The 23,340-nt window shown below is 68.3% G+C and overlaps 3 protein-coding genes across 3 annotated transcripts; 1 reads left to right on the top strand and 2 right to left on the bottom strand.

Annotated features, from left to right (window-relative positions):
* The first annotated feature begins 2,455 nt into the window (after positions 1-2,455).
* NR2F6 (nuclear receptor subfamily 2 group F member 6) lies at positions 2,456-9,383 on the top strand. Its single transcript, XM_075175646.1, has 4 exons — positions 2,456-3,060; positions 6,501-6,595; positions 7,953-8,477; positions 9,022-9,383. Exons 1-4 carry the CDS (start codon positions 2,810-2,812, stop codon positions 9,294-9,296), a joined length of 1,146 nt encoding a protein of 381 aa, XP_075031747.1. The 5' UTR covers positions 2,456-2,809; the 3' UTR covers positions 9,297-9,383.
* A 2,164-nt stretch (positions 9,384-11,547) lies between these two features.
* Positions 11,548-17,749, bottom strand: OCLN (occludin). The gene is made up of 7 exons (XM_075175629.1): positions 17,014-17,749; positions 15,646-15,804; positions 13,165-13,328; positions 12,891-13,079; positions 12,641-12,812; positions 11,922-11,963; positions 11,548-11,790 (listed from the first exon to the last, which is right to left on the bottom strand). The coding sequence occupies exons 1-7, from the start codon at positions 17,710-17,712 to the stop codon at positions 11,689-11,691; spliced, it is 1,527 nt and encodes a 508-aa protein (XP_075031730.1). The 5' UTR covers positions 17,713-17,749; the 3' UTR covers positions 11,548-11,688.
* A 1,967-nt stretch (positions 17,750-19,716) lies between these two features.
* Positions 19,717-21,866, bottom strand: OCEL1 (occludin/ELL domain containing 1). Its single transcript, XM_075175680.1, has 4 exons — positions 21,670-21,866; positions 21,097-21,260; positions 20,811-20,982; positions 19,717-20,208 (listed from the first exon to the last, which is right to left on the bottom strand). The coding sequence occupies exons 1-4, from the start codon at positions 21,754-21,756 to the stop codon at positions 20,089-20,091; spliced, it is 543 nt and encodes a 180-aa protein (XP_075031781.1). The 5' UTR covers positions 21,757-21,866; the 3' UTR covers positions 19,717-20,088.
* Positions 21,867-23,340: the final 1,474 nt, after the last annotated feature.

Here is a 23,340-nt window from a genome sequence, read left to right as displayed (position 1 = left end):
CACGGCGCCGGCTCCAACACCGAGCCTGGAAACCTCCCCGAGCCCCGTGGGTGCCTCTGCCGTGCCGGACCCTTCCCGGGGGCGTCGGGGCGGCACGAAACGCGCCGGCAGCTCCCGGCTCCCGGGGGCCCTTTTGTGCGGCGGAGTCAGCGGAGCAGCGCGAGGAAGGAGGAATTCCTCCGGAGATCAAACGCCTTCGCCAACTGGACACCGACGTCAAAACAAACCCGGCTCCCAGCGCGGGGCCGGGAGCCGCGCGGGGGAGAAGATCCAATTTCCTCCTTTGTTCCTGGATTATTATTTTTTGCAGGGGGCGAGGAGGCGGGGGAGCGGCAGGGAAAGGGCCATAAATCACGGCCTGACAGAAGAGAAAGGAGAAACGGGGCCGGCTGCAGGTGGGGGTGACCCCCCCTGCCCAGACTGGAACCCCCCAAAGCCCGGCCCCTTCCCAGCCAGCTCTGCCGGGCGTTGCTCCCCGACCTCAGCAGCCCTGTGGCATCGGCCCCGTGCGCGGCCTTTGCCGGGCACCTCGGTGTGGCCGTGTTAGCGGGTACCCGGTGAGCAGAGATTCCTCCAGACAGGAGGAAATGGAGGTTTTATTTATGGCCGGAGCTGTAATCCATCCACCTCTGCCACACCCCGGCTCCGGGCTCGGTGCTTTGCTGGGCTTTTTTCTATCCAGCCCGCTTTGCTTCGCCTTTCCCTTAACCCCAATGGAGACGCCGGCCCCGGCGCGTGGGTGGGGAATGCCAAGGACGGCGGCACGAGGCAGCGTGAAGGTCCTGGCAGCGCTCGGTCCAAGCCCGTCCCTGCAGCGTGGGCATCGCCGGCCGCCGCTCGGCATCAGCATCCTCACCCGGCCCGAGCTGGGACCGCGGCGTGGGGTCCCCATGGGGACAGGCCTGGCCCGAGGGCACGCCGGGGGGGAAAGGGGTGCGTGGGGGGCACCCAGCCCACCCATGCCCCGGCTCCGCACCCTGCCCGCTGGACTTTGCCCCCGAAGTCACGGTGAAAGGCGCACTGCCGGGAGACACCGGGGCCAGCGCGGCATGGCCAGGAGGAGAGTTTGGCCCCCGGGTGAAAGGCGAAGGCAGGGCGATATCGCGGGGCTGCTCCCGGGTCAAGCACCTTCCCGCACAGTTTATTTCTTCATTAATGATTAACAAGGTGGCAGCAGGCGGGCGCTGCGCGCCCACAGCCGGCACCCCAGCCTGTCCCTTCTTGCAGGGCCGGCCGACGAGCTCTTACGGGTCCGACTTGATTAACCACATTACAACCGGATTTTACCGGGCTGCGGGCAGCCAGTCCCCGGCTGCATCCAGCCCTTCACCCCGTCCCAGGGGCTGCGCAGAGCGGTGGTACCCGAGGGACCCCGGGATCCACAGGAGCACCCCGCGGCACGGCCCAGGCCCTCGTGCCCCGCACGAGACGGGGAGCCGCGGCCTCGTGCTGTTTGCAGTAATTAAAGATCCCGCTGGGGCTGTCGGCAAGAGGAGGGGATTGCCGATGCCGGCAGCTTGGCCACGGGCCAGGCGTGGGCTTCCCGTCCTCCCGCCGCGGCCCCCACAGCCCCGAACGGCGTCACACCGCACCGTGACGTGGCTGCCGAGCTCTGCTTGTGCGTGGCAGGGCTGTGGCGGGGCTCGGTCCCCGTCCCCGAGGGGACCCCAGTGCTTGGTGGCCCACTGCCGCACCCTGCAGCTTAGAGGTCACTTGCTGGGGCGGGGGGGACAAGGACCACAGCCGTAACCGCAGCCCATGCGTGGCGTGGCCCTGCACGCCGGGCTCCCGGTGCAGCCCCGGGCAGCGCGAGGTGCCGAGCGCTCCCGGGGCCAGCGAAGGGCTCTGGTCCCCAAAGGGCAGCGGGCAGGCGGGGGGCCACCTCCAGCCACCCTCCGCTGGCCAAACCGCTTGTTCCACCGCGGTGGCCAGGCCACGGCATCGCCCTGCCCGTGCCCGGCACCGCACCGGGGCCATGCCCGCCTCCGCCACAACCGCTACCACCGGCCCACGGAGCCGCCCACCCCGCTCCCCCCCGCCGTGCCCGGCCCCGGCCACCGACCCGCCCTGCCCGCTCCGGTGCGGTGCGGCGGGGCTGCCTGCCCGGCTCCCCCCCCCCGGCGGGGGCGGCCCGGTGCGGCGGCGGGGCCGGGGCCGGGGCAGGACCCGGCGGGCGGCGAGCGGAAGGGGAGGAGGACGGGGAGGAGCATCCAGGGCGGCCACCGCGGCAGCGGCTGAACTTTGCTCTTTCGCGGGAGGCGGGGAGAGCCCCGGGGCTCGGCGGAGCGGGTCCCGCCGGACCCGGACCCGGACCGGGCTGCATGCAGCGGCGGCGGCGGCGGGGCCCGTAGGGGCGAGGGCGGGCCGGGCCGGGGCAGCGCCGCCTCCTCCTCCTTCTCCTCCTCCTCCTCCTCCTCCTCCTCCTTCCCTGCCGGTGCCGCGGAGCGGAGGAGCCACCGGGGGCGGGCAGCGGCGGCCCCCGCATGCGGCCGAGCCCCGGGGCGGCCGCCGCGCCCGGAGCCGCCGCGCCCCGCGGGGGGATGCGCCGCGCCGCGCCCCGCTCCCGCCGCCGCAAAGTTTCCGCGGGGCCCCCCCGTTAACGGGGGCGGGGGGGGGGGGGCCGGGAGGGGACCCTGGGATAGAGGGGGGGGAACAAAAAAAAAAACCCAAACCCAAAAAAACCCCATAAAAATCCCAAACCGGCCGCCACCCCCCAAAAACTTGCTCAACTCGTTCCGGGAGGAGCCGGGCGCCGCGCACCGCTCCATGCGGCGGCGGGGCCGGCGCTGAGCCCCGGGGCCGCGGAGCCATGGCCATGGTGGCCGGCGGCTGGGGCGAGCCCAACGGCGGCGGCGGCGGCGGCGGCGGGGAGGAGGCGGCGTCCCCGGCGGGCGGCGGCAGCGACGCGGAGCACGGCGAGGAGGAGCGGGCCGGGGCGCCGGTGGACTGCGTGGTGTGCGGGGACAAGTCCAGCGGGAAACACTACGGGGTCTTCACCTGCGAGGGCTGCAAGAGCTTCTTCAAACGCAGCATCCGCAGGAACCTCAGCTACACCTGCAGGTAGGGGGGGAGAGCGGCGGGGGGGCCCGGGGGTGGCAGAGCCCTGGCACGGTTGCAGCTCTAGGGATGGCCCCCGGTGCAAGCTCCCCGGTGGGCCCCGGTGCAAGCTCCCCGGTGGGCCCCGGTGCAGCTCCCCGGTGGGCCCCGGTGCAGCTCCCCGGTGGCCCCTGGTGCAGCTCTAGGGGTGGCCCCTGGTGCAGCTCGATGGTGGCCCCGGTGCCGGTCCCCGTGGCTCTGCAGTGGCCCCTGTGCAGCTCGGCGCTGGCCCTGCTGTGGCTGCTCGCTGGCCCCGCTGCAGCACTAACGGGGTCCCCTAGTGCAGCACCGGGGTCCCTCCATGCTCTGCACCCCACATAAGCAGCTGCTCTGTCCAGCGCATCCCCAGCCCCCGGAGGGACGGGTGCCCTGGCCACCTTGTCCCCTGGGCAGTGGGGCACAGCCGGTGTCCGGGTCCTCGTCATCGCCCGGCTCTGCTCCGGCATTAATTGCCGTTCCAGGCTAATGCCTGAAAACGCGCCGTGGCTGTGAGTCACTTCGGTCACGGCCGCTCTACCAGAGAAAGCACCAGTGCGGCAGCCAGTATAATTTTAACCGGAGGTGTCAACAGCCCGGCGTGCTGTGGGTGCTGATCCGGTGAGACGCCGGGGAGAGGGGCTGCAGCCCCCACCAGCCCCCGCGCTCGGGCCAGCGCTGCAGCAGATCCGGGCCCACCGGCAGGACCGGGATACGACCCCTGTGAAGTTTGGAGCTGCAAATAACTCTGGAGTTTCAGTTGGGCTCGAAACGAGCATCGGGCTGGCTGGCACGCACGGGGGACCCCCGGCTCCGGGCTGTTCCCAGGGAGGTAAACGGGTGTATAGGGGCTCACTTGCAGGTCTGGATCCACGTGCAAGTGCTTCCAGCAGCATTTGCTAAACCAGTGGGGGTGCTGCAAGGATGGCACCCGCATCCTGGCCGTGGGCACCCTGCAGACGGGCTGGGAGAGGGGCACCCCACCTCCGCACCCCGCTTTCTCCCCGCCCAAGGGGAGCCGGCTGCTTCGAGCTTCGTCTTGTGGTGCTGAGGTGCCGCAGGAAGGGAAGGGGCAGCGCTGCTCCTGCGGCGGGAGCCGTTTCCGAGCCGCCTTGCTCTCGTTTGGGCGGCCTAGATTCGTCCTCCCCCGTGCGCAGCATCTCCTCTCCCGGCAGCTCCCGGCACCGGCGCTGCCGGGTCCTGGCTGACGTCAGCCGAGCGGCTCGTGGCCGTGGAGCTGCCGGCGTGGGGCAGGGTTTGGTTCCCGTTACCCCCGGTCCTGCGGCGTCCTCCCCTTCGCCTGCTGTGGATGCAGCAGCGTGTGCGGCTGCAGCGTGTGCATCATCCCTGGCCCTGCCTCAGTTTCCCCATCTGATCAGCAGGATCTGATCAGCAGACTCAGCCGAGCGGCTGCTCGGGATTAATGAGTTGAAGATGGGGAATACATATGGCTTTTGAGAAATTCCAGTTTCCTGGAACAAAGGAAAGGCCAAATCAGGGCTCCCCGGGAGAGGGACGGACTCTGCGTCCCAGATGCCGCTGAGGTGCAGGGGTGATGGAGGGGCTGTGAGCAGCCAAGACTTTATCCTGTGCTTGTCACTGGTATCTGGGCACCTATTTCAGGTGTTTTGGGTTTTTTCCCCTTTTTTGTGCTGGGAAGTGATTTGATGCAATAGAAAAACGTTGGTTTTCCAAGTAGGGAGTAAAGTGTTGGAGGGGCCGGGAACAATGCTCCCCCGGCAGCCCTGGCATCTGCTTTGTTCAAGGAGTCAAAAGCAGCATCAAGCCAAGATTGCTCTAATTTGAATATTAAAAGTGAGTTGGATTCAGTTTAGTTCTTGCACTAAATAATTACATGTTCTAATTACATAATTAGCACAGTATACGCCTTTTGTATTCTCACAGTTTCCCAGGTCGCTGCAGCCTATCACTTGGGAAACTTGCTCCGAGCCGCTGGCGGGAGCCGAGGTGATTTTTTGGGTTTTCCTGGTGCTGGGGACGGTGCCCTGAGGCCACGGTGAGGGTCAGCCAGGCCCTCGCCGGGAGGTTCGGCCGCGGTGCCGGGAGCTTTGCCCCCGCCGCGGCGCAGGCGGCTGATGAAGATGTAATCTGACGTTTTGATTAGCTATCGCTTCTCCGCTGGAATAACTTTTTATCAGCAACACGTTTGAAAATGTGCTAAGCGCAGTGGTGATGTTCGGGGTGAATTAATTCCGGTTTGAGCGCGGCGGGAATCCCTGCCTGTCTCGCCTCTGGAGTCGTGTAGGGATGAGGAGATTCGTGTCAGGATTCCCAGGCAGAGCCGAGCTGCTGCCGGACGCCGGCGCAACCCGGCCCTGCCTGCGCTTTCCTGGCTGCTGCTTTATATGCCTTAATTTATCGCTGTTTTGCTGTTTATATGCCTTAATTTATCGCTCTTTTGCTGTTTATATGCCTTAATTTATCGCTGTTTTGCTGATTAACCCCCTTTCCTCCCCGTTTGCTGCGACAGCCTTTGGGTGGGATGCGAGCGCCCGGTGTCACCGTGCTCGGCCGCGCGGGGACCGTGAGCGCGAGCGGCCCCTGGCAATGGGGGCTGGGGGGTTTGGACGCTAACGATGCCGTTTGGGAATCTCTCTCGCAGCCTGTCCCAGCGTGTCGCTCCCCGCGCTGCCGCAGGAGCAGAGGTCAGCGGCTGGCTTTGGGGGTGGCCGGTGCCCCGGTGCAGGGCGTGCCCAGTGCCCGTGGCTCCTTGCCCGGGGCAGGACCCGTGTGCCAGGGGGTGGGCATGACCCCCTTGCAAGCTCCGAGGTTGCTCGGGGGGAAAGCATCCCTCCGGGCGGTGCAGACCCCGCTGCTCCGGAGCCACCGGGTTTTGCTTTGCCGCGCTGGCAGGGTCCGGTCGAAGCCAGACCGGAGCACGGAGGATGCGGAGCCACGCCACCGCCATGGGGGACGCCTGCAAGCGCTCGGTGCCCAAGCACCGCGGGGGCAGCCCCGGCCCCGTAGGAAATAGTTGAAATTCCTCGCACGTCTGGCGGCGAGGCCGGGGGCTGCTCCGCCGCTTGCCCCCCGCGCCGTATGCCGGAACACGGGGCATCGCTCGCCGGCACCCGTCCCTACACGTCCCCGAGGATGGGAGCCCCAGGGGTCTCTCCAGCTTTCCTACAGCCCTGGGCATCGCTGGCAACACGAACTGGCAGCCCCTGCTGTAGGAAATCGCGGTTTCCATAGCATCTGAGTGCCGCCTGGGAGCGCCTGTGTCTGCACGCCGGGGGCCGGCGTGGCACAGCCGCGGCCGGCGCGGAGGGGGCCACGCTGGGAGGCGAAGGGCTTTGCCCAAGGGCGGCGGGGAGGTGGGTGGCGGAGCAGGGCGGTGGGGTGCGGGGACCCCCGGCGGCATCGCGTCGCTTCTCCCTGGCACCTCATCTGCCCGGTCCTTCCCGCAGGTCCAACCGCGACTGCCAAATCGACCAGCACCACCGCAACCAATGCCAGTACTGCCGCCTGAAGAAGTGTTTCCGCGTGGGGATGAGGAAGGAAGGTAACGCCAACACCGCGGGGACGGGGATGGCTCCCAAGGGGTCCCGCTGAACCCCACCACTGCAGCGTGGGGCTGCTGCAGCGCCGGCTGCGGGCTCCCGGTGCTGCCGGTGCCCGTTCTGCTCCCGGGCGCTCTCCCACCTCTCTGTTTGCAGCAAAACCCCCCCATTTGTCCCTGGGTTTTTTTTTTTTTCCCTCCTTGAATCGCCCCCGGTGCCAGCAGCGCAGGTGGTGTTTGTTTGGAAAAGCCGGAGCCTTGAGCTGATAAGGTGACGCACCTGGAGCGGGGACAGCCCCGGTGCCCCAGGCGCGGTGGAGGTCGGCTGGGACGGGCTCCCGGCGCGGCCGGAGCCATGCAAATCCCCGGGCGACTCTGCCTGCTCCCCCGTCGCCCCGGGGTGCGAACCCCAAATGTTTCCCAGGCTGCTGCAAACGGGACGAAGGGTTTAGCCCGAAGCAGAGCCGGGATCTCAAATCCCCGCGGCAGGATGGGGCTGTGCCAAGGCACACACGGGGATGGAGGTGCCGGGGCTCGGCGCGGGCTCTGCCGCGGTGCCGGGGCTGCTCAGCGGCTGGTGGCATTAATGCGAGGAGCAAGGGGGGAAGGATACTGGAAGCAGGACAGTAATTCCTTCCTTTCCAGAGGAGTCGAGATGGCATTATTGCCACTTAGCATGATTTAGAGCTCTCATTTAAGTGGCTCATGAACAGCCCATAAATTAATTACTAGGGACTGAGCAAATAGTGGGCGCTAATGGGAGAGGGGGGGAGCTGAAAAATGGCTCTCCCTGAATGCAATTAGGAGGGGGAGTGCCCCAGGGTTAACGACGCTTCCAAGATGGACGTTTTATTTGCAAATAAATGATTGCCGCCATGTGATGACCTTGGGTAGCAATCGCCCTGCTCCGCTGCAGCCAGCACGGGGGGGTCGTGGTGCCGGCGGGGCACCCGGTCTGGCACGGCACGGCCAGAGCCGCGGCCGCTCCTGCGCCGGGTCCTTGCAGAGGAGGCTGGCACGGACGCCATCCCAGCCCGGCTGCTGGTCGGAGGCCATGGCCAAGGCGCGGAGCCTGGGAGCTGCTGGTGAATCACTGGGATGTTAAATAGATGAAGTAGCTCTCGCAGGCAGCTCGCCGGCGGGCGCAGCGGGTGGCACGCGCCACCTCCCTTTCCCCAAGCACCTGAAAAAGCTGCCCATTGTGGCAGGATCTGGCCCTGCCGGGGATGCCGGGTGGGTGGGGGGAGCATTCCTCGCCCTGCGTGGGGCAGAGGGAACCCCGCGTGCCCCCCCGGGAGCGGGACGGGGGATGCAGCAGGATACAGAAGCGGGCAGACACTTCTTCTCCTCTCCCCCCCAGCCGTGCAGCGGGGCCGGATCCCCCCCACCCACTCCAGCACCAGCCCCAACACCATGCCCAGCGGGGAATACTTCAACGGGCAGCCGGTGTCGGAGCTCATCTCGCAGTTGCTGCGGGCTGAGCCCTACCCCGCCGCCCGCTACGGCTCGCAGTACGCGCAGCAGGGCAGCGTCATGGGCATCGACAACATCTGCGAGCTGGCCGCCCGCCTCCTCTTCAGCACGGTGGAATGGGCCCGGAACATCCCCTTTTTCCCCGAGCTGCCCGTTTCCGACCAAGTGGCCCTGCTACGGCTCAGCTGGAGCGAGCTTTTCGTCCTCAACGCGGCGCAGTCGGCCTTGCCGCTGCACATGGCCCCGCTGTTGGCCGCCGCCGGCTTCCACGCCTCCCCCATGTCGGCCGACCGCGTCGTCTCCTTCATGGACCAGATCCGCATCTTTCAGGATCAGGTGGAGAAGCTCAACCGGCTCCAGGTGGACTCGGCCGAGTACAGCTGCCTCAAAGCCATCGCGCTCTTCACGCCGGGTAGGTCGGTGCCGTCACCGGGCTCTGTCCCCATCTCGGCCCCATGGAGCCATGAGCATCTGCCCCCCCGTTTCCCTGGGGGTTTGGGGTCCAGAGAGCATCGTGTGGCTCTCGGGGGGGTGGCAGAGGTTCCTTGTGTCCTGGCGCTTCTCCACCGCGGATTGCAGCACCCCGGCTCGTCCGTCTGGGCACAGGGCTGAGCTTCCCCGGGGCGATGGGAACGAGACCTGCAGTAACACAAACACCCCGCCATGCACCGGGGGGTCTTGGGGAGCCCTGTCCCTCGTCCGCCCGTGCCCTGTCCCTCGTCCGTCCGTGCTCATCCCATGCAGCAGAGGTGCCTGGTCCTTCCTGCCTGCAGCAGCCCTTTGCAGCCGGGGCGATCTGAGCCGTGGTCTCGCACCGTGCTGCAGCGCTGCAGCCAGCTGCATCCCTAATTCGGCGAGGAAAGCAGCCAGGCCGGTCGGGGAGAGGGGCGGGGGGCTCACTGGGGATATCGGGGAGCTCCAACCACTGACCCCTCTCCATCCCATCCCTCTCGCAGACGCCTGCGGCCTCTCGGACCCGGCGCACGTGGAGAGCTTGCAGGAGAAGGCGCAGGTGGCCCTCACCGAGTACGTGCGCTCGCAGTACCCCTCGCAGCCCCAGCGCTTCGGCCGGCTCCTGCTGCGGCTGCCGGCTCTCCGGGCCGTGCCGGCCGCCCTCATCTCCCAGCTCTTCTTCATGAGGCTGGTGGGGAAGACGCCCATCGAAACACTAATCAGGGACATGCTGCTGTCCGGGAGCACCTTCAACTGGCCCTACGGCACGGGGCAGTAGGGGACAGAGCCTCTCCTCCCGGGGACACCCCGGGGACCCCCAGCAGCTGGACCCGGATTCCCTCCAGCGCCCTGAGACGGTGCCGTCCCCGGGGAGCCCCGAACTGCGCCGGCCCCCAGCCCCGCAGCCGTCTCGTAGCTCGTCCGTCCGCCGCAGCTCTCCCCGAAAGCAGCGGCGTCGCGGCGTTGTCCTCCTAAACGCAAGGTACTGGCTGTCGGACACCCAACTCCGCCGTACCCCCCTGAAGCGGAGCTCCCTGGCACCCCCGGGCACCTTGGAGCCATCCCCGGGGCTGGTCCCTCGCTCTGCCCCTGTGTCGGAGCCGGGCTGGAGCCCGGGGAGGGGGGGGGACGCCATCCTCTGCCCCTCCAAAGCTGAATTCCAGATGGCAGGAGGCTCGGACAGGAGGTGATGGGAGGTGGGTGCGGAGGGGGGGCCACCGGCTGCGCAGAGCCATCCTCTGGGGGGGTCCTGCTGCGGGACCCCCTGCTTCTGCCCCCCCCCAGTCCTGGCAATCGTGGAAAAAGGGTCATTTTGAAGCCCCTTTGTGCCCTGCCCAGGGGCTGCCCCTGCCCGGCCGGGCCGTATCCAGCCTCGAGGACTGAAGCGCTGAGCTTGGAGCAGCCCCTTTTTGGGGACCGGGCTTGTCCGTGCCTGCTCCCAGCCCCCTCCCTGCGCTTCCCACTGAAGCATCTCCACTGTCGGGGTACAGGGGAGGGGAGGGGGGTACGCAGGAGGAGGTGGGGGTACCAGGGTGCAAACCAAACGGTCCTTTTTGGGTGCTGCGCAGCACCCAGCATCCAGCCCAGCCCTTCCCCGCTGCCTCGCTTGGTGCTTTGACCCCCCCCGGGGCTGGATCCAGCACCCCCCACTGTCCCCAGACTGGGTGCCAGCACCCCCCTGCCCACGCTCGCTATGTTCCTGTGCCTCACTATTTTTTTTTAAGCCAGGTTTGGGGGAGAGGAAAAGTTGGGGGGTGGGGGGGAACGGACACCAAAATCTGGCTGGAAAGGGGTGATGCTGCTCGGGGGGGGGTCCTTGTCACCAGGGCAGAGGAAGGGACACATGGTGGGGGCAGAGCCACCTTGGAGGGATGGGGGACACCCCGTGGCCTCCGATCCCGCGCTGGCGGTCCCCCCGGCGTGGGATCAGAGGCCACGGGGTGTCCCCCCCACCCCGTCCCGGCTCTGCTTCTCAGGGGTATCCACCGTGCAAAGAGACGGAGGCAGGATTAGCCGGGGATTTGTCATTTAGATTGATTTCACTGAAAATATAATCCTTGTTCAATGATACTACACAAATGAACGAAGTCAATAAAAGCTGTTTCTTACGAGGTTGGGGATCTGCTGCGAGCGGGGAAAGGGGGGCTCATCCTGCAGCCATGCTGAAGCCCACCCCGGGGTGATGGGCGAGACGAAGGAAAGGGGGAGAGAGCGTCCCAAAAAATTAAGCCCCTCTAAGGCACCTAAAATGGGATGGTTTTTGGAAACCCTGGGGATCTGGGGGGGGCTCCTGGGTGAGGGTGGTCAAGGCAGGGGTCCCTCGGGAGTAAATCCTGCGGTCTGCGGAGAGCAGAGGTTTGTACTTGGTCTTTGGGGAGCAAGGTGGGGGATTTGGGGTTCCCCTCCAAAGTGAGGGGTTTGGGGGGGGTCCCCCAAGGTGGGATTTTGGGGTTCTTCCTATCTTGAAGGGGCTGGGCATGGGGTGCTGTGTTTGCCCTGCGTGGGTGGGATGCTGATGTGTGTGGGCAGCGTCGGTCCCCATCCCACGGCTGGACCAGCCTCGGGGGTACTGCCCCCCCCCCCCCCCCCCAGCCCCTTTCACTCTGGCAGCGATTTAAAATCAATAGATACAGTTTATTTATTTTAAAAAAAAAAAATTACACAGTTTCAGCCAGTTCCTTATAAAATATCACCCCTGCCCAGGGCTGCTCCCCAAAGGGCAGCCCCAGCCCCGGGGGCTCGGTGGACGCGGGGCTTTGCCCCCCCCGGGTGCCCGGCCCAGGGGTGCTCTGCCCCGTCCAGCCCGGGCAGCACGTCCCTGCCGGCACCTGGCTGCACCCACGTTTTTGGCACCCTGACCCCGGTGCCGGCAGGGGCAGCCGGGGGCTGCGGACCCTTCCCAAACCTATTTACAGCAGCGGGAGGGGACCCGCAGCCCCCGGCGTGCAGGATGGGAAGGGGGGGGGGGGGGGCGGGGGGGGCCTCGCTCCGGCAGCCGCCTCTGGCCCCGCGCCCTTGGCTCTGACGTGGCGGGGTGGCTTTGAAGCTTGGGTTTGGGGTTTTTTTTATACAAAGGTATAAAAAAATGCACCAAAGTCTTTGGAGGGGGTGGGTGGGGAGCCCCTCGTGCCCATCCTGCTGCGGTAGTGGGGGGGGGGACACGACCCAGGCTACCCCCGCACCTTGTCGTAGGCGCTCACCATCCGCTTGATGTGGAAGAGTTTGTTGCGCAGGGTTTTGGTCTCCAGCTTCTTCGTCTGGTAGTCGGGGCTCTGCAAGGCAGCAGAGGACCGGCCTGAGCTGCGGGGAGGGGGGGGTTCCACACCCCACCCCCCCCCGGCTGCATCGCACCAACCCAGCCCCACTCAGCTGGGAAGAGCCCGGCCGTGCCCCCCGCACTCACCCGCTTGAGGTCCTTCAGCCTGTTGTACTCCTCCGCCACCTCCTGCGAAGGGACCGGGGCGGGGGTCACAACCACCACGGCGGGGGGCCACCAGGGTGTCCCATGGGGACGAGCAGTGACCTGCACCCCCCAGCATCCCTGAGACCCCGTGGTGTCCCCCGTGTCCTACAGCAGCCATCCCCGATGCCCTGCAGTGTCCCTGACGCCCTGCAGTGTCCCCGATGCCCTGCAGCGTCCCCGATGCCCTGCAGCGTCCCCCAACACCCTGCAGTGTCCCCGATGCCCTGCAGCGTCCCCGATGCCCTGCAGTGTCCGTCCCCGATGCCCTCCAGTGTCCCTGATACCCCACAGCATCCCTGATGCCCTGCAGTGTCCCCAACACCCTGCAGCGTCCCCGATGCTCCCCAGCATCCACCCCCGATGCCCTGCAGCGTCCCCAACACCCTGCAGTGTCCCCGATGCCCTCCAGTGTCCCTGATACCCCACAGCATCCCTGATGCCCTGCAGTGTCCCCAACGCCCTGTAGTGTCCCTGATGCCCTACAGCATCTGTCCCCGATGCCCCGCAGCGTCCCCGATGCTCCCCAGCATCCACCCCCGATGCCCCGCAGCGTCCCCGATGCTCCCCAGCATCCACCCCCGATGCCCCGCAGCGTCCCCGATGCTCCCCAGCATCCCGGTGTCCCCACGGTGTCCCCGTGGCCCCCAGAGAGCCCTGACCTGGTACCGGGGACTGTCCTCGGGGACGCTGTCGAGCTGTTTGCTGAGCTGGTTGAGGCGGTCGTTGACGCCGTCCATCTCGGCGCAGAGCTGCTTGTAGCGCTTCAGGTCGGTGTCGAACTCCTGCTTGTACCTCTGGCGGGTGCCGTCCGAGGCGATGGGGGGGTAGAGGCTGCGGGAGAGGGGCAGGCTCAGGCCCCGGAGGGGCGGCTCTGGGTGTGGGGGTGCTCCCAGGGGTCCCCCCCCTCACCTGGCCCACTGGTCCTGGTCCCGCTCGTCGCCGGACTCCACGGCCGTGGTGTAGTCGGTCTCGTACTGCGACTCGTCCAGCTCGGGGTTGCGCCGGCGGCGGCGGCCGCGGCGAGCAGGGGGCTTGGTGGGCTGCTCCCGCGCCTTCTCCTCCGCCGGGCTGGGGCTGACCGCCCGCTCCGGCTGCTCGCTGCGAGGGACGCGGGGACATCAGCCAGCTCGGCGGGGGGGGGGGTACGGGTGCCCAGGGTCCCCCTCCCCGCCCGGCCACTCACCCCCGGCTGCTGTAGGTCCCGGAGGGGTAGTACCCGTTCTGGGGGGGGTAGCTGTAGGAGGGTGGGCTGTAGGGGGGCGCGGTGACGGGGCTCGTCGGCTTCTCCGAGTAGGCGAGCGTGGCCGTCTCGTCCTGCACGCTGGCCCCGTCCGCCACGTTCTTCACCTGGAGCAGGGAGAGGCGCTCAGCCGCCTGCCGGGACGGGGGGGACACGCGCCCGCCCCCCAACGGGGCACGGCCAGCGGCCCCGGCACACGGGACACTGGTCTCCATCCCAGAGAAACCCCAGGGCAGCCGCGGCAATCCTGCCGGGGGTCCCGGCAGAGCTGCAGTGGGGCACCCTGCGTGGCTATGGGGAGCGGGGGGGGGGGGCAAGGGACGGGGGAGCCCCCACGGGCGGCCAGAGCAGTGTTTGGGGAGGGGGAGGCGGCAGGACGTGCCCCGGAGAAGGGCCCACGGATCCCAGTGCCGCAGTGGGTGATGCCACCCTGCACGGGGTGACTGGGGGGGGTCCCATGGGAAGACCGGCACAGATGGACACGGCTCATGGGGGGGGTCCCAGCACCTCGCTCTGCACCCCCAGGGTGATACCCCCCAGGCTTTGCCGGCGGCTGCACGCTCGCCCCATCCAGCATCGCCCCCTCCCCGCACCCTCGCTGCTGCCCTGGCACGGCCAGGGCTCCTCAAGGAGGACGTGGGGCTGGAGGGACAGACGTCCGTCCGTCCGTCCCTCCCTCCCCCTTCCTTCCTGGCCTTTGTGGGTTGTTTGTGCCGGAAGCCGGTCCCTGCCCGGGACCGTGGCCCTGGGGACGTCAGCTGCGAGCTCCAGCCGGCAAAGCCACTTCCTCCGGCACTTTCCCCCTGACTAACGAAGACGCCGTTAATTGGAGGCCGCTCTGCCTGACAGGGCCACCAGGTGAGACGGCTGCCGGCGTGGGGACAGCCGCGTCCCCGTGCCACGCCAGGACGGAGGCAGCTCACGCCCGTTCGAAGGTCACCCATTTATCTCGGTCCCGACCATAAACAGGGAACGAGACGTCCCAGGAGGGTTTCACACCCCGGTACCTCCCCACTGCTGCATCCCCACCGGTGGGTGACCCCCCCCACCGGGAAAGCGGGGACCCCCTAAGGGGTAGGTGAGGGTGCGGGGGAGCCGGGGTGCGCGGGGTCCTGCCCCCCAACCGGCCCAGCCCCCAACGGGCCAGGAAATGCTTTACAAGGGAGGGACTTTTAACAAAAATAAATAAACCAGAACAAAGGTATTTCTGCAAAATGAAAAATAAATATCAGAGGTACACGCAGGGCGGACGCGCGCACAGAGCGGAGCCTGAGAGCAACTGCTGCGCTCTGGGATTGCGTCGAAGGGTGGAGAGAAACGTGATAAACACCCCCAGTCCCGGCTCCGGCGGGGAGCCCAGTGCCGCAGCACCCCCGGCTGCCGCGGTCTCACAGGGGTGGGGACGGGATGGGACGGGGACAGGGACAGGGATGCAGCCCCTGCCCACGCAGGCGCCCGTTGCTGCCCGTGTCGCAGCTCCCCCGGGGGCCTGGGCAGCCCCTCCTCGCCCGGGGCACGGCAGCACCCCGAGAGCCGCTGCGGGGCAGGGGCGGATTTCAAAGGCTCCTTCCCCGTGGGGTGCTGCAGAATTCCCGCACCCTCCCCAGGCACCGGCTCCCGCGCAGACACCGGCTCCGGGAGCTGCCGAGTGAGGACGGGACGGGGCACGTCCCGGCACGCAGTGGGGCCAGGCTGGGACCGGCTTCTCCCCGGGGCCACGGGGGCTGAGGCGCAGCGGGGGGCTCCCCAGCATCCCCCACCCAAGGGGCACAGGCTCATTCGAAGCCCGAACGGTGCCGGTTTGGTTGCTGCAAAGCCCCCGGCTCCCTCGGCGGCAGCGGGGAGGCACGGCCCCGCGGAGCCGAGTTAATCATTGCCGAGACCGAAACCAAACGGTGTTGACGGGCAGCGTCTCACGGCCAGCGTCCCCGAGCGTGGGGCGAGCAAAGGGGAGAGGACCCGGAGCCCCGGCGCTCCTGGCGCCCGGCCCATCTGATCCCACCCTGTTTGTTTTTCAGGGAGTTTGAGACCAGCTCGCCCAGCCCCGCACCCTGTGCAAAGCCTGGCGGTGCCGGGGAATGGTACCGGCTGGGAAAAGCCACCGTGCCTAAACAGGGTGACAGGGAGGGACCCGGCAAGCCCCGGGCACAGCGTTGTACCAGTAACGATAACACCGCACCCCGGGAGCTGCCTCCTGCGGTGCGCAAACACGCCGGGACCAGGCACCGGGGTGGCACAAGCCGGGCAGAAAGAGGCTCCAGCCGGGCTCGGCACAAGCCCGGTGCCAGGAGGGGCCCTGGGGGTCCCCACGTAGCCCCTGGGCTCGCCCTGGCACATCCCAACCCAGCGCTGCCTCGGGAGGATGCTCGGGGGTACCCCAGCCCCAGGTACCCCCCGGTACCCCCAGCCCACACTCGGACTCACCCACTCCTCCACGTTGGGACCCTCCTGGACCACCGGCACCTTGTCCCAGTAGATGTTTGGTTTCCCGTACTTCCAGATCTTGCTCCGCGTCTTGTGAGCGAAGAAGCAGATGAGGCAGAGCAGGATGACGATGAGGAAGCCGCAGACGATCGCCACGGCCTGGAGGGACGGAGGGAGGGGGCTCTCAGGGCAGGGGTCCCGCAGGGATGCAAAGAGCCCGTCCCAGCCAAGCCGGGGGTCCGGTGACCCTGCACCTCCCTGGGGCTCCCCTCATCCCAAATGCTCCCAAAGTTGGACCCCTCACCACAGCGGGGGGAGAGGGGCAGGGCCCCCCCGTGCCCAGGCAGCCGGGATGGAGCCCATCGGGGGTTCGAGAGCTTTTGGGGCCAGCTCAAGCAATGGGGGGGATTGATTTTCCCTCGGGGACAGGACAAGTTTGGGGCTCGGGGAGCAGCAGGGAGCTGGCACCCTCTGGCATCTCCATGCAGCACCCCGGCCCCGCTGCCACGGGCCAGCGGCTGCACCGCAGAGCCAGGTCCTGCCCGGGTGGTTTTCCACGAGCCAGATCCCTGCAGCTGCACTGAAATCAGGGCCAGGCGAGGACGGATTAGGCCACGCTTGGTCTTTGCATGGAGCGAGAGCAGCGCGGGTGCTGCGACTCCCCCCTGCTCAGGGCGCAGGAATGCGGCACGGCCAGCCCGGCCGGATGGGAACCGGCAGCGCCAGTCCCAGCCCATGTGCCAGGCAGGATCCCCACGGCCCCAGCCGAAACCGGGGCCGATGGACTTTGTTTTGAAGGTTCTCACTGCCCCACTGACCCGCCGGGCTCCCGAGCCGGGCTGGCAGCATCGTGGGTGCCTGGGGAGAGCTAGCACCCAGCTGGCACCCTGACCCCGCACCCATACGGGCACCTCAGCCCCGAGCACAGCCCACCTCTGCCCCAACCCTGTTCAAACACTTTTACGACCGGGGAGACCAAAGTACCAGATACCGGGTCTGCGCCGGGACGACAGCCCGTCCCCTCCCCGAAACCGCCCGGCGCAGGCAGCCGGCTCGCTCCGGTTCCTCCCGCAGCCCCAGCTCGCCCCGGCAAACAGCCGGGCTGGGATCCGGCACCGGCAGCCACCCCCTGCCCTCCGCAGCCGCGAAACGGCGACCGCTACCACCAAAGACGTTAAAGACGGAGGGGAAAACCCCGGCTGGCCGGGGACCCGGCGCTGGACACCCGTCCCAAGGGCAGGACGCATGGTCGCCGATGCTCTCCCTCCCGCGCTGCCCTGGCTCACCATCACGTTCGGAGCAAGGGGTTTGCGCTGCCCGTTTGGCTCAAAGAGGGGGGGTCTGGCCGGAGTTGGGGTGCACCCTCACCTCCTGGGGGTCCACGGTGCAGTAGTGGTAGAGGTACTGGTTCATGTAGGTGCTGCTGCTGTACATCTGGCTGCACATGGTCAGCAAGGGGTTGTAGTAGTAGCTGCCGGTCATCTGAGCTTGGGGGTTGACCCCCACGACGTAGACGATGGAGGCGATGAGCATGACGAAGGCCAGCACGGCGCAGATCACGATGACCACCAGGTAGAAGCGACGGGAGCGGGAGCTGCTCGATTTGCTGACGCTGGCGACGAAAAGCCCCAGCTGGGCCAGGAAGCAGAGCACGGCCATGGCGATCATGAAGCCGTTGGCCGCCCGTGGGTTGGTGACGCCGCCGTAGTAGCCCCCGTAACCGTAGCCATAGTTCAGCCCACTGCCATAGTAGCCGGAGCCGTAGAAGCCCCCCAACCCGTTGCCGTAAGCCCCCCCGAAGCCGTAGCCGTACTCCCAGGCCAGGGTGGAGGCCACGCAGGCGAAGATGGCGATGCAGAGCAGGATGACCATGGCCTCCAGGATCCTCACCACGCCGGGCGGCGAGGTCCACTTGTAGAAGTGCTGCGGCACGTCCTCGATGTAGTAGGAGCCCGGCGGGGGCGAGCGGGCGCTGTAATCATAGCCGTAATCGCCCGTGGGGGGGCCGTAGCCCGTGGGGGGGCCGTAGCCCGTGGGGGGGCCATCGTAGGACTTCTTGCTGAACATGGTGGTGGTGGGGTCCGGCACGGGTGGGCGGCGGTGGAGAGCCTGGTGGGGAGATGGACGGAGCCGTCGGAGCTGGTCCTGCACCGGGAGGTGCTGGCACCGGCGCTGCGGCTGTGGGAGGCGGCACTGCCGGGTTTCTACGCTCCTGCACGCCTGGCAGGGACTTTGGTCCCCTGTCACCAGCCCGACGGCACCGTCAACAACTGCCCGCCCGTGCCCAACGCCACGCCACCAGAGTCACCGCCGCTGATGGGGAAACTGAGGCACAGGGAGAAGTGACTCACCGAGCATGTCCCAGCAAAGCTGCCAGGTTCCCAGGCTCCCCAGCCCTGCCGCACGCACGAGACCCTGCCACGCCGGCCCCGGCCCCCCCGACCGCGGCCGCCAGACACCGCCGGAATGCATTGGATTGTTAAAATTCTAATTAATCCAGAAAACCTCTTACCCAAGGCTAGCGCTAAGCCCGAGGGTTCCTCCGTAAGCAGATTTGGCTGGATTAAAATAATAATAATAGTAATAATAATCATAACAACAACACAGGGCACGTTAGCAACACCCCAGTGAAAAGTGGCAAATCGGTTTTCAAAAATTGCTTTTTTTTTTCCAGAATCGATGCAGAGACCCCCCCCCAGTGCAGAGACCCCCCGGCCCAGAGACCCCCCGATGTGAAGACCCCCCAGCCCGCAGCGGGGAGCAGCGTGGGGGAAACCTGAACCCTCGTGGGAAACCCAACCTGGCTGCCCGCTCCCGGTGGTGCCAGGGCTCAGCGGTCAGGATCAGGCCCCTGGGGTGGGGGGCTGGGGTGGGCGGTTGGCACCCTTTAACCCGCAGCAAGGGTGGACACCGGGGGTCTGGGGTGCAGCTGCGGTCCCAGAGATGCCCCCGGGGGTCTGGGGCAGCACCTCCCCGGGGTGCCCAAGCCAACCCCCCCCCCTTGTTTCAGGGGGTCCCGATCCCCCCCGTAAATGCCCAAACCCACCGATCCCAGTCGGATTAACCCCCGGGGCCGCGGTCTGACCCCCTCGCCCCATCGGGGACCCCCGCCCGAGCGGCCGCCGGGGCACGGCAGCGGCGGGGACCCCTCCCGGAGCGGGTCTGGGGGGGTCTCGGGCTCCCGGAGCCGTAACCGGGGCGCAGCGACCCGGGGCACCCCGGTACCGACAGGGAGGACACGGAACCGGGGTCTCCGGGGTCCCTTCCCCGCTGCGGGGGGCACCGGGCGGGCAGCGCGACCCCCGGCCCCGCTCCCCCGGGAGGAGCCGCCGCCTCTCGCCTTCCACCTGCCGGGGCTGCGGCCCCGGGAGCCCGGGACCGGTGGGGACCTCGGTGGGGACCCCGGTGTCGGTGCCGGTGGGGACCCCGGTGGGAACCCCGGTGCCAGTGGGGACCCCGGGGCCGGCGGGGACCGCGGTGCGCGCTGGGGCGGCGGGGAAGGACGGACCCCCCCGTGCGCCGTGGGGAGCAGGGACCCCCGGTGCCCCCTCCCGTACCGGGAGCTCTCTGGGCCCCCGGTGCCGGTGCCGGTGCCGGTGCCGGGGGGGTCCCGTCCGCCGCGGAGCCACTCACCTGCCCGCGCCTCCGCCTCTTTGTTCACCTTAAAATGGCAGCCGGGCTCGGCGGCGGCGGCCGGGCGCTGCTGGAGACCGGCCCCGGCCCGGCCCCGGTTTCCGCCTCCGGGGAGGAGTGGGATGGGAGGGGGGGGAAGCCCCGGGGCCGCCCCCGCTCCCGGTGCCGCAGCCCGGGCGGCTCCGGGGGGAGGTTGGTTAAATTGGACGGGGGGAAATAAGGGGGAGCCCGGAGCGGGGGTGGGGGGCATCACCGGCTGGGGCCCCGCAGCCCCCGGGGTCCCGCAGGGCTTTGGGGTCGGGCTCTGCCCCCTCCCCGCCCCCCCCCCCCGCGTTGTTTTCCTGGGGACGGGAGGGTCCCAGGGGTGCTGGGGTGGGATGCGTTTGCCGGCTGCCCCCAGCCGCTGTGGGTGCCCCAGGATGCGCATTAAGACCCCCCTGAAAACATCACCGTGTTTTATTAAACCAGTTCTGGCCACTTCTGCAGCTGCACCCGCTGCCCCGGGGCGGGGGGTGCTCCCCAATTCCCACGGAGTGAAGTGGGGGCACAGCCAGGGCCTGGCTCCCACGCAGGAACAGGCAGCACCCACCCAGCACCCAGGGCCCCGAGGCTCCCCAGGCACGGAGAACCCAGGGGACCCCAAACCCAACAGCACGAGGAGCCTGCGGGTTTGCTCTCCATGCCTGGGTGGGTGCAATGGCTGGGAGGGCACCGGGTGCATCCCTGCAGCATCGCTACCCCCCTCCCCAGCACCCAGCCCCTGGGGTCCCTCCTGGGGTCATCGGCGTCGGTGCCGGCGGGTGCGCAGGCTCAGAAGTAGACAGCGCTGTCGCGGGCGTCACGGTCGTACTCCTGGATCCGCGCCTTGATGTGCGTCAGCTTCTTCTTCAGGTATTCGCAGCGCTGCTGCTTCTCCAGCAAGACCAGATCCTGCCGGCCGGCCGGTGCTCAGCTGGGGGGGAACCCTGCCCCGGCACCGGGGCCCGCGGTGCCCTGGGGACCCCCCAAGCTTTGCGGAGAAGGGAGAAGCACCGTGGGGAGGCCGTGGGTGCGCAGCCCCCCGGCTCCCCAGCACAGGGAGCAGATCCTGAGCCCTTCCCTTTCTCACCCTCTTCTTCCTCACGTACTTGTGCCAGATGTGGGCCACCCTGCTCCCATCCTGCGGGGCAGAAAGACGCGTCCCGGAGCCCTGGGGGCTAAGCCTGGCTGAGCACGGCCCTGACGAGCCAGAGCTAACGAGCGCGGGGGGCTCGGGGGCAGCCAGCCTTCCCGCAGCACCACTCGGTGAAAACCTCGCCCAGGGCGTAGCCGAGAAATGCCGCTCGTTAATTTTCCAGCAGCTGCCGGGTGCCTTCGAGCACAGCTCGCGCCTCTCAGCCGCAGGAACGCGGGTGTCAACGTGTCCCCCTGGTCCCCCCGACCCAGTGCAGCCCCTCCAGGCTCATCCCGAGTCCCCGCAGAGACCGCCCAACTCATCACACCCAACCACAAAACATACGGTGCCCGAAGCCAGCGCCCACCAAAGCACCCACCGATCTCCTCGTGGCATGCCGGGGCAGCCAGCCCATCGCCGCCTCCAGCTCCCCCAGCCTCCGCCGCGTGGCGCGGACCTCCCCGAGCAGCTCCGTGTACTCCGCCAGCTGGTCCTGGAAGACGCCCTTGTACCCCTCCCGCTGCCGGGGGCTCCGGATCGCCGGGTACTTTCTGCACCGCCACGAGGCCAGGGAGGCTCAGGGTGCGGGAGGAAGAGCCTCTCTCATGGGTGCCCAGGGCCCCATGACACCCCATCCCGTGGTCGTCCCCGTGGGAGTCACTTACACCACGTAGTCCGGGACAGCACGTGGCCGCGGCGCCAGCCCAGGGGGGACGGACCCAGCCTTCTGCTTCTTCCCCTCCTCGGCGGGGGGGACCCTCCCCGGGGGTCTCCCCGGTGGCACCACCTCGTCCTCGAAGGAGACGTGCCTGGCTCGGGCTGGCGGGGGCTTCAGGACACAAGGGAGGGGTGTGAGGCTGCGCGGCCACTGTGCCGTACCGGGGGGCACGGGGGGGACCACCCAGGGCTGTCCCCGCTCCCGGTGACGACGGGACTCCCGGGGGGCCTCCCGGTGCTTCCGGGCCACCTCGTGCCTCCACATCTGGAGGGACAGGAGGCTGCCGGGAGGCAGGGCAGTGCCATGAGGAAGAGGAAGATGAGAGCGGCTGCCTGTGCGGCAGATGCCGGCGAGGAGGGGGCCGTGGCACAGCGCCAGGAGGATGGCGCTGAGCAGCCAGGCCAGGCCGGCCACCCCCAGCCCCCCCAGCAGCCCCAGCCAGGACTTCATGGAGGGGAAGCGGGACCGAACGCCTCCAGCCCAGCCTGGGGCCTCAGCACCCCTGCGCCCAGCTCCGTACCCGGCAGCCCCGGCTCTCCAGCGGGGTGGGTGGGCTCGGCCATTGGCTCCCAGCGACTTCGGGGTGATGGGGGTCCCCTGGGCGCATCCGACGGCTGCTTCGCTTCCCTGCCTGCGGGCTGAGCTCCGCTGGAGGAGAAGCCTCAAGATGAGCAGGGAAGGGAGCAAACCCCGCGGCAAGCTGACACGGGTCACGGTGTTACCAGCCCTTTTCGCGTGCCTCAGTTTCCCCCACAGGGTACACTTGCAGCCCGGCCCCGAGCCACCTTCCCTCCCCGTCGCCCACCGGGGATTTACGAGCGGCCGCTGACACCAGGAGCCATCAGTGAGCTCCGACCGTGCCCCAGGGATGTCACCTCCCCTGCTGTGAGCTCCTCCTGGTGCGCGTCCCGGGGCTGTCACCCCATCCTGGCCCGTGGGTGAGCGGGAGAGCACCCGCTAGTGCTCCCAGCACCCAGCACCCGGGCTGGGCGGGAGCAGGGAACTGCCGGAGCCCCTCCGGGCAGGAGCAGGGCAAGGGTCCCCACTGCGTCGCTGCCGAACGTCCCCACCACCACCACCAAGGACCCCGCGGATGCTGCTGGACTCGTGTCAAGCAGACCAGCCCCAATGTGTGACCCCTGGGCTCCGTGTCCCCCCCGTCCCCATGCCAGCCCCTGCAGGACAGTGTCCGGCCCCCGAGCCCCCCGCCGCCGGCGTTACCTGCCCGTCTCATGGCGGGACGTCGCCCCGGGGCTCACCGCGACGTCCCTCGGCCGCTGCCCGCGGCAGGCACCAGCGGTTAAACATTAACAGCACCGTGCCGCCCCGAAGCCCAGCACGGGGCCCCGCACGGGCAGGATCCAGCCCCTGCCCACCCCAGCCTCCCACCGGGGTCCCACAGCCTCCACCCTGCCCGGTGCCCGCTGAGGGCCGCATCCTGCACCCACCTTCCGCAGGGCCCTGGCACCGCACCATGGTTTTGGCTTTGAAAGGGTTGGGGCTGAGCAGCACCGACATCCTGGGGAGCCCGGGGCACCCTCAGCCCCATCAACCCCCCCCCAAACAGCCCCCATCCATTGCTGTGACCCCCCCCAACCCTGCCCCAGTGCTGGCAAGTGGGGGAGCTGCAAGCTCCCAGCCCTCCCAGTGCACCCCCAAGGGGGTTTGGAGCCCCCACGCCAGCCCCATCCTCCCCCTGCAAGGTTCCTAGGGTGGGGAGAGCCTCTGCAGCGAGGGGAGCTGCAAAGATCCCCCCCTCGCATCCCCCCTCGCCCCCCCGGGGACCCCACCCCACCCCTCCCGCCGGGCAGGGGTCCCGCCGCCGCGAGAGAGAGCGACGCGTCCAGTTCAGCCTCCTTTAATGTGCGCCTCAGCCCCCCCGGGCCCCCCCATGCCGAGGGTCCCGGCTGGGGAGTGGGACTGGCCCCCGGGGGGTCCGGGGCCGCGGGGGTCCCGGCGGAGGGTCCTTGCCCACCCCGCAGGCAGGGGGCTGGGCTGAATATTGCATCCAGGAATCTCACAGCACTTTACAATGGTCGGTACCGTTGTCCCCCCCTCCCTCCCACCCTTCCCCCCCCCCCATTTTACAGATGGGGGAAACTGAGGCACAGAGAGGTGACGTGACTTCGCCAAGGTCACTTCGCGGCAGAGCCAGGAACAGAGCCCCCCCCCCACCAAAATCCTTAACCCC

Source organism: Calonectris borealis, chromosome 28 (assembly GCF_964195595.1).
Source record: "Calonectris borealis chromosome 28, bCalBor7.hap1.2, whole genome shotgun sequence".
NCBI classification, from domain to species: domain Eukaryota; kingdom Metazoa; phylum Chordata; class Aves; order Procellariiformes; family Procellariidae; genus Calonectris; species Calonectris borealis.
Note: the sequence above shows the minus strand (reverse complement) of the source record. Positions and strands in the feature narration are given on the sequence as shown.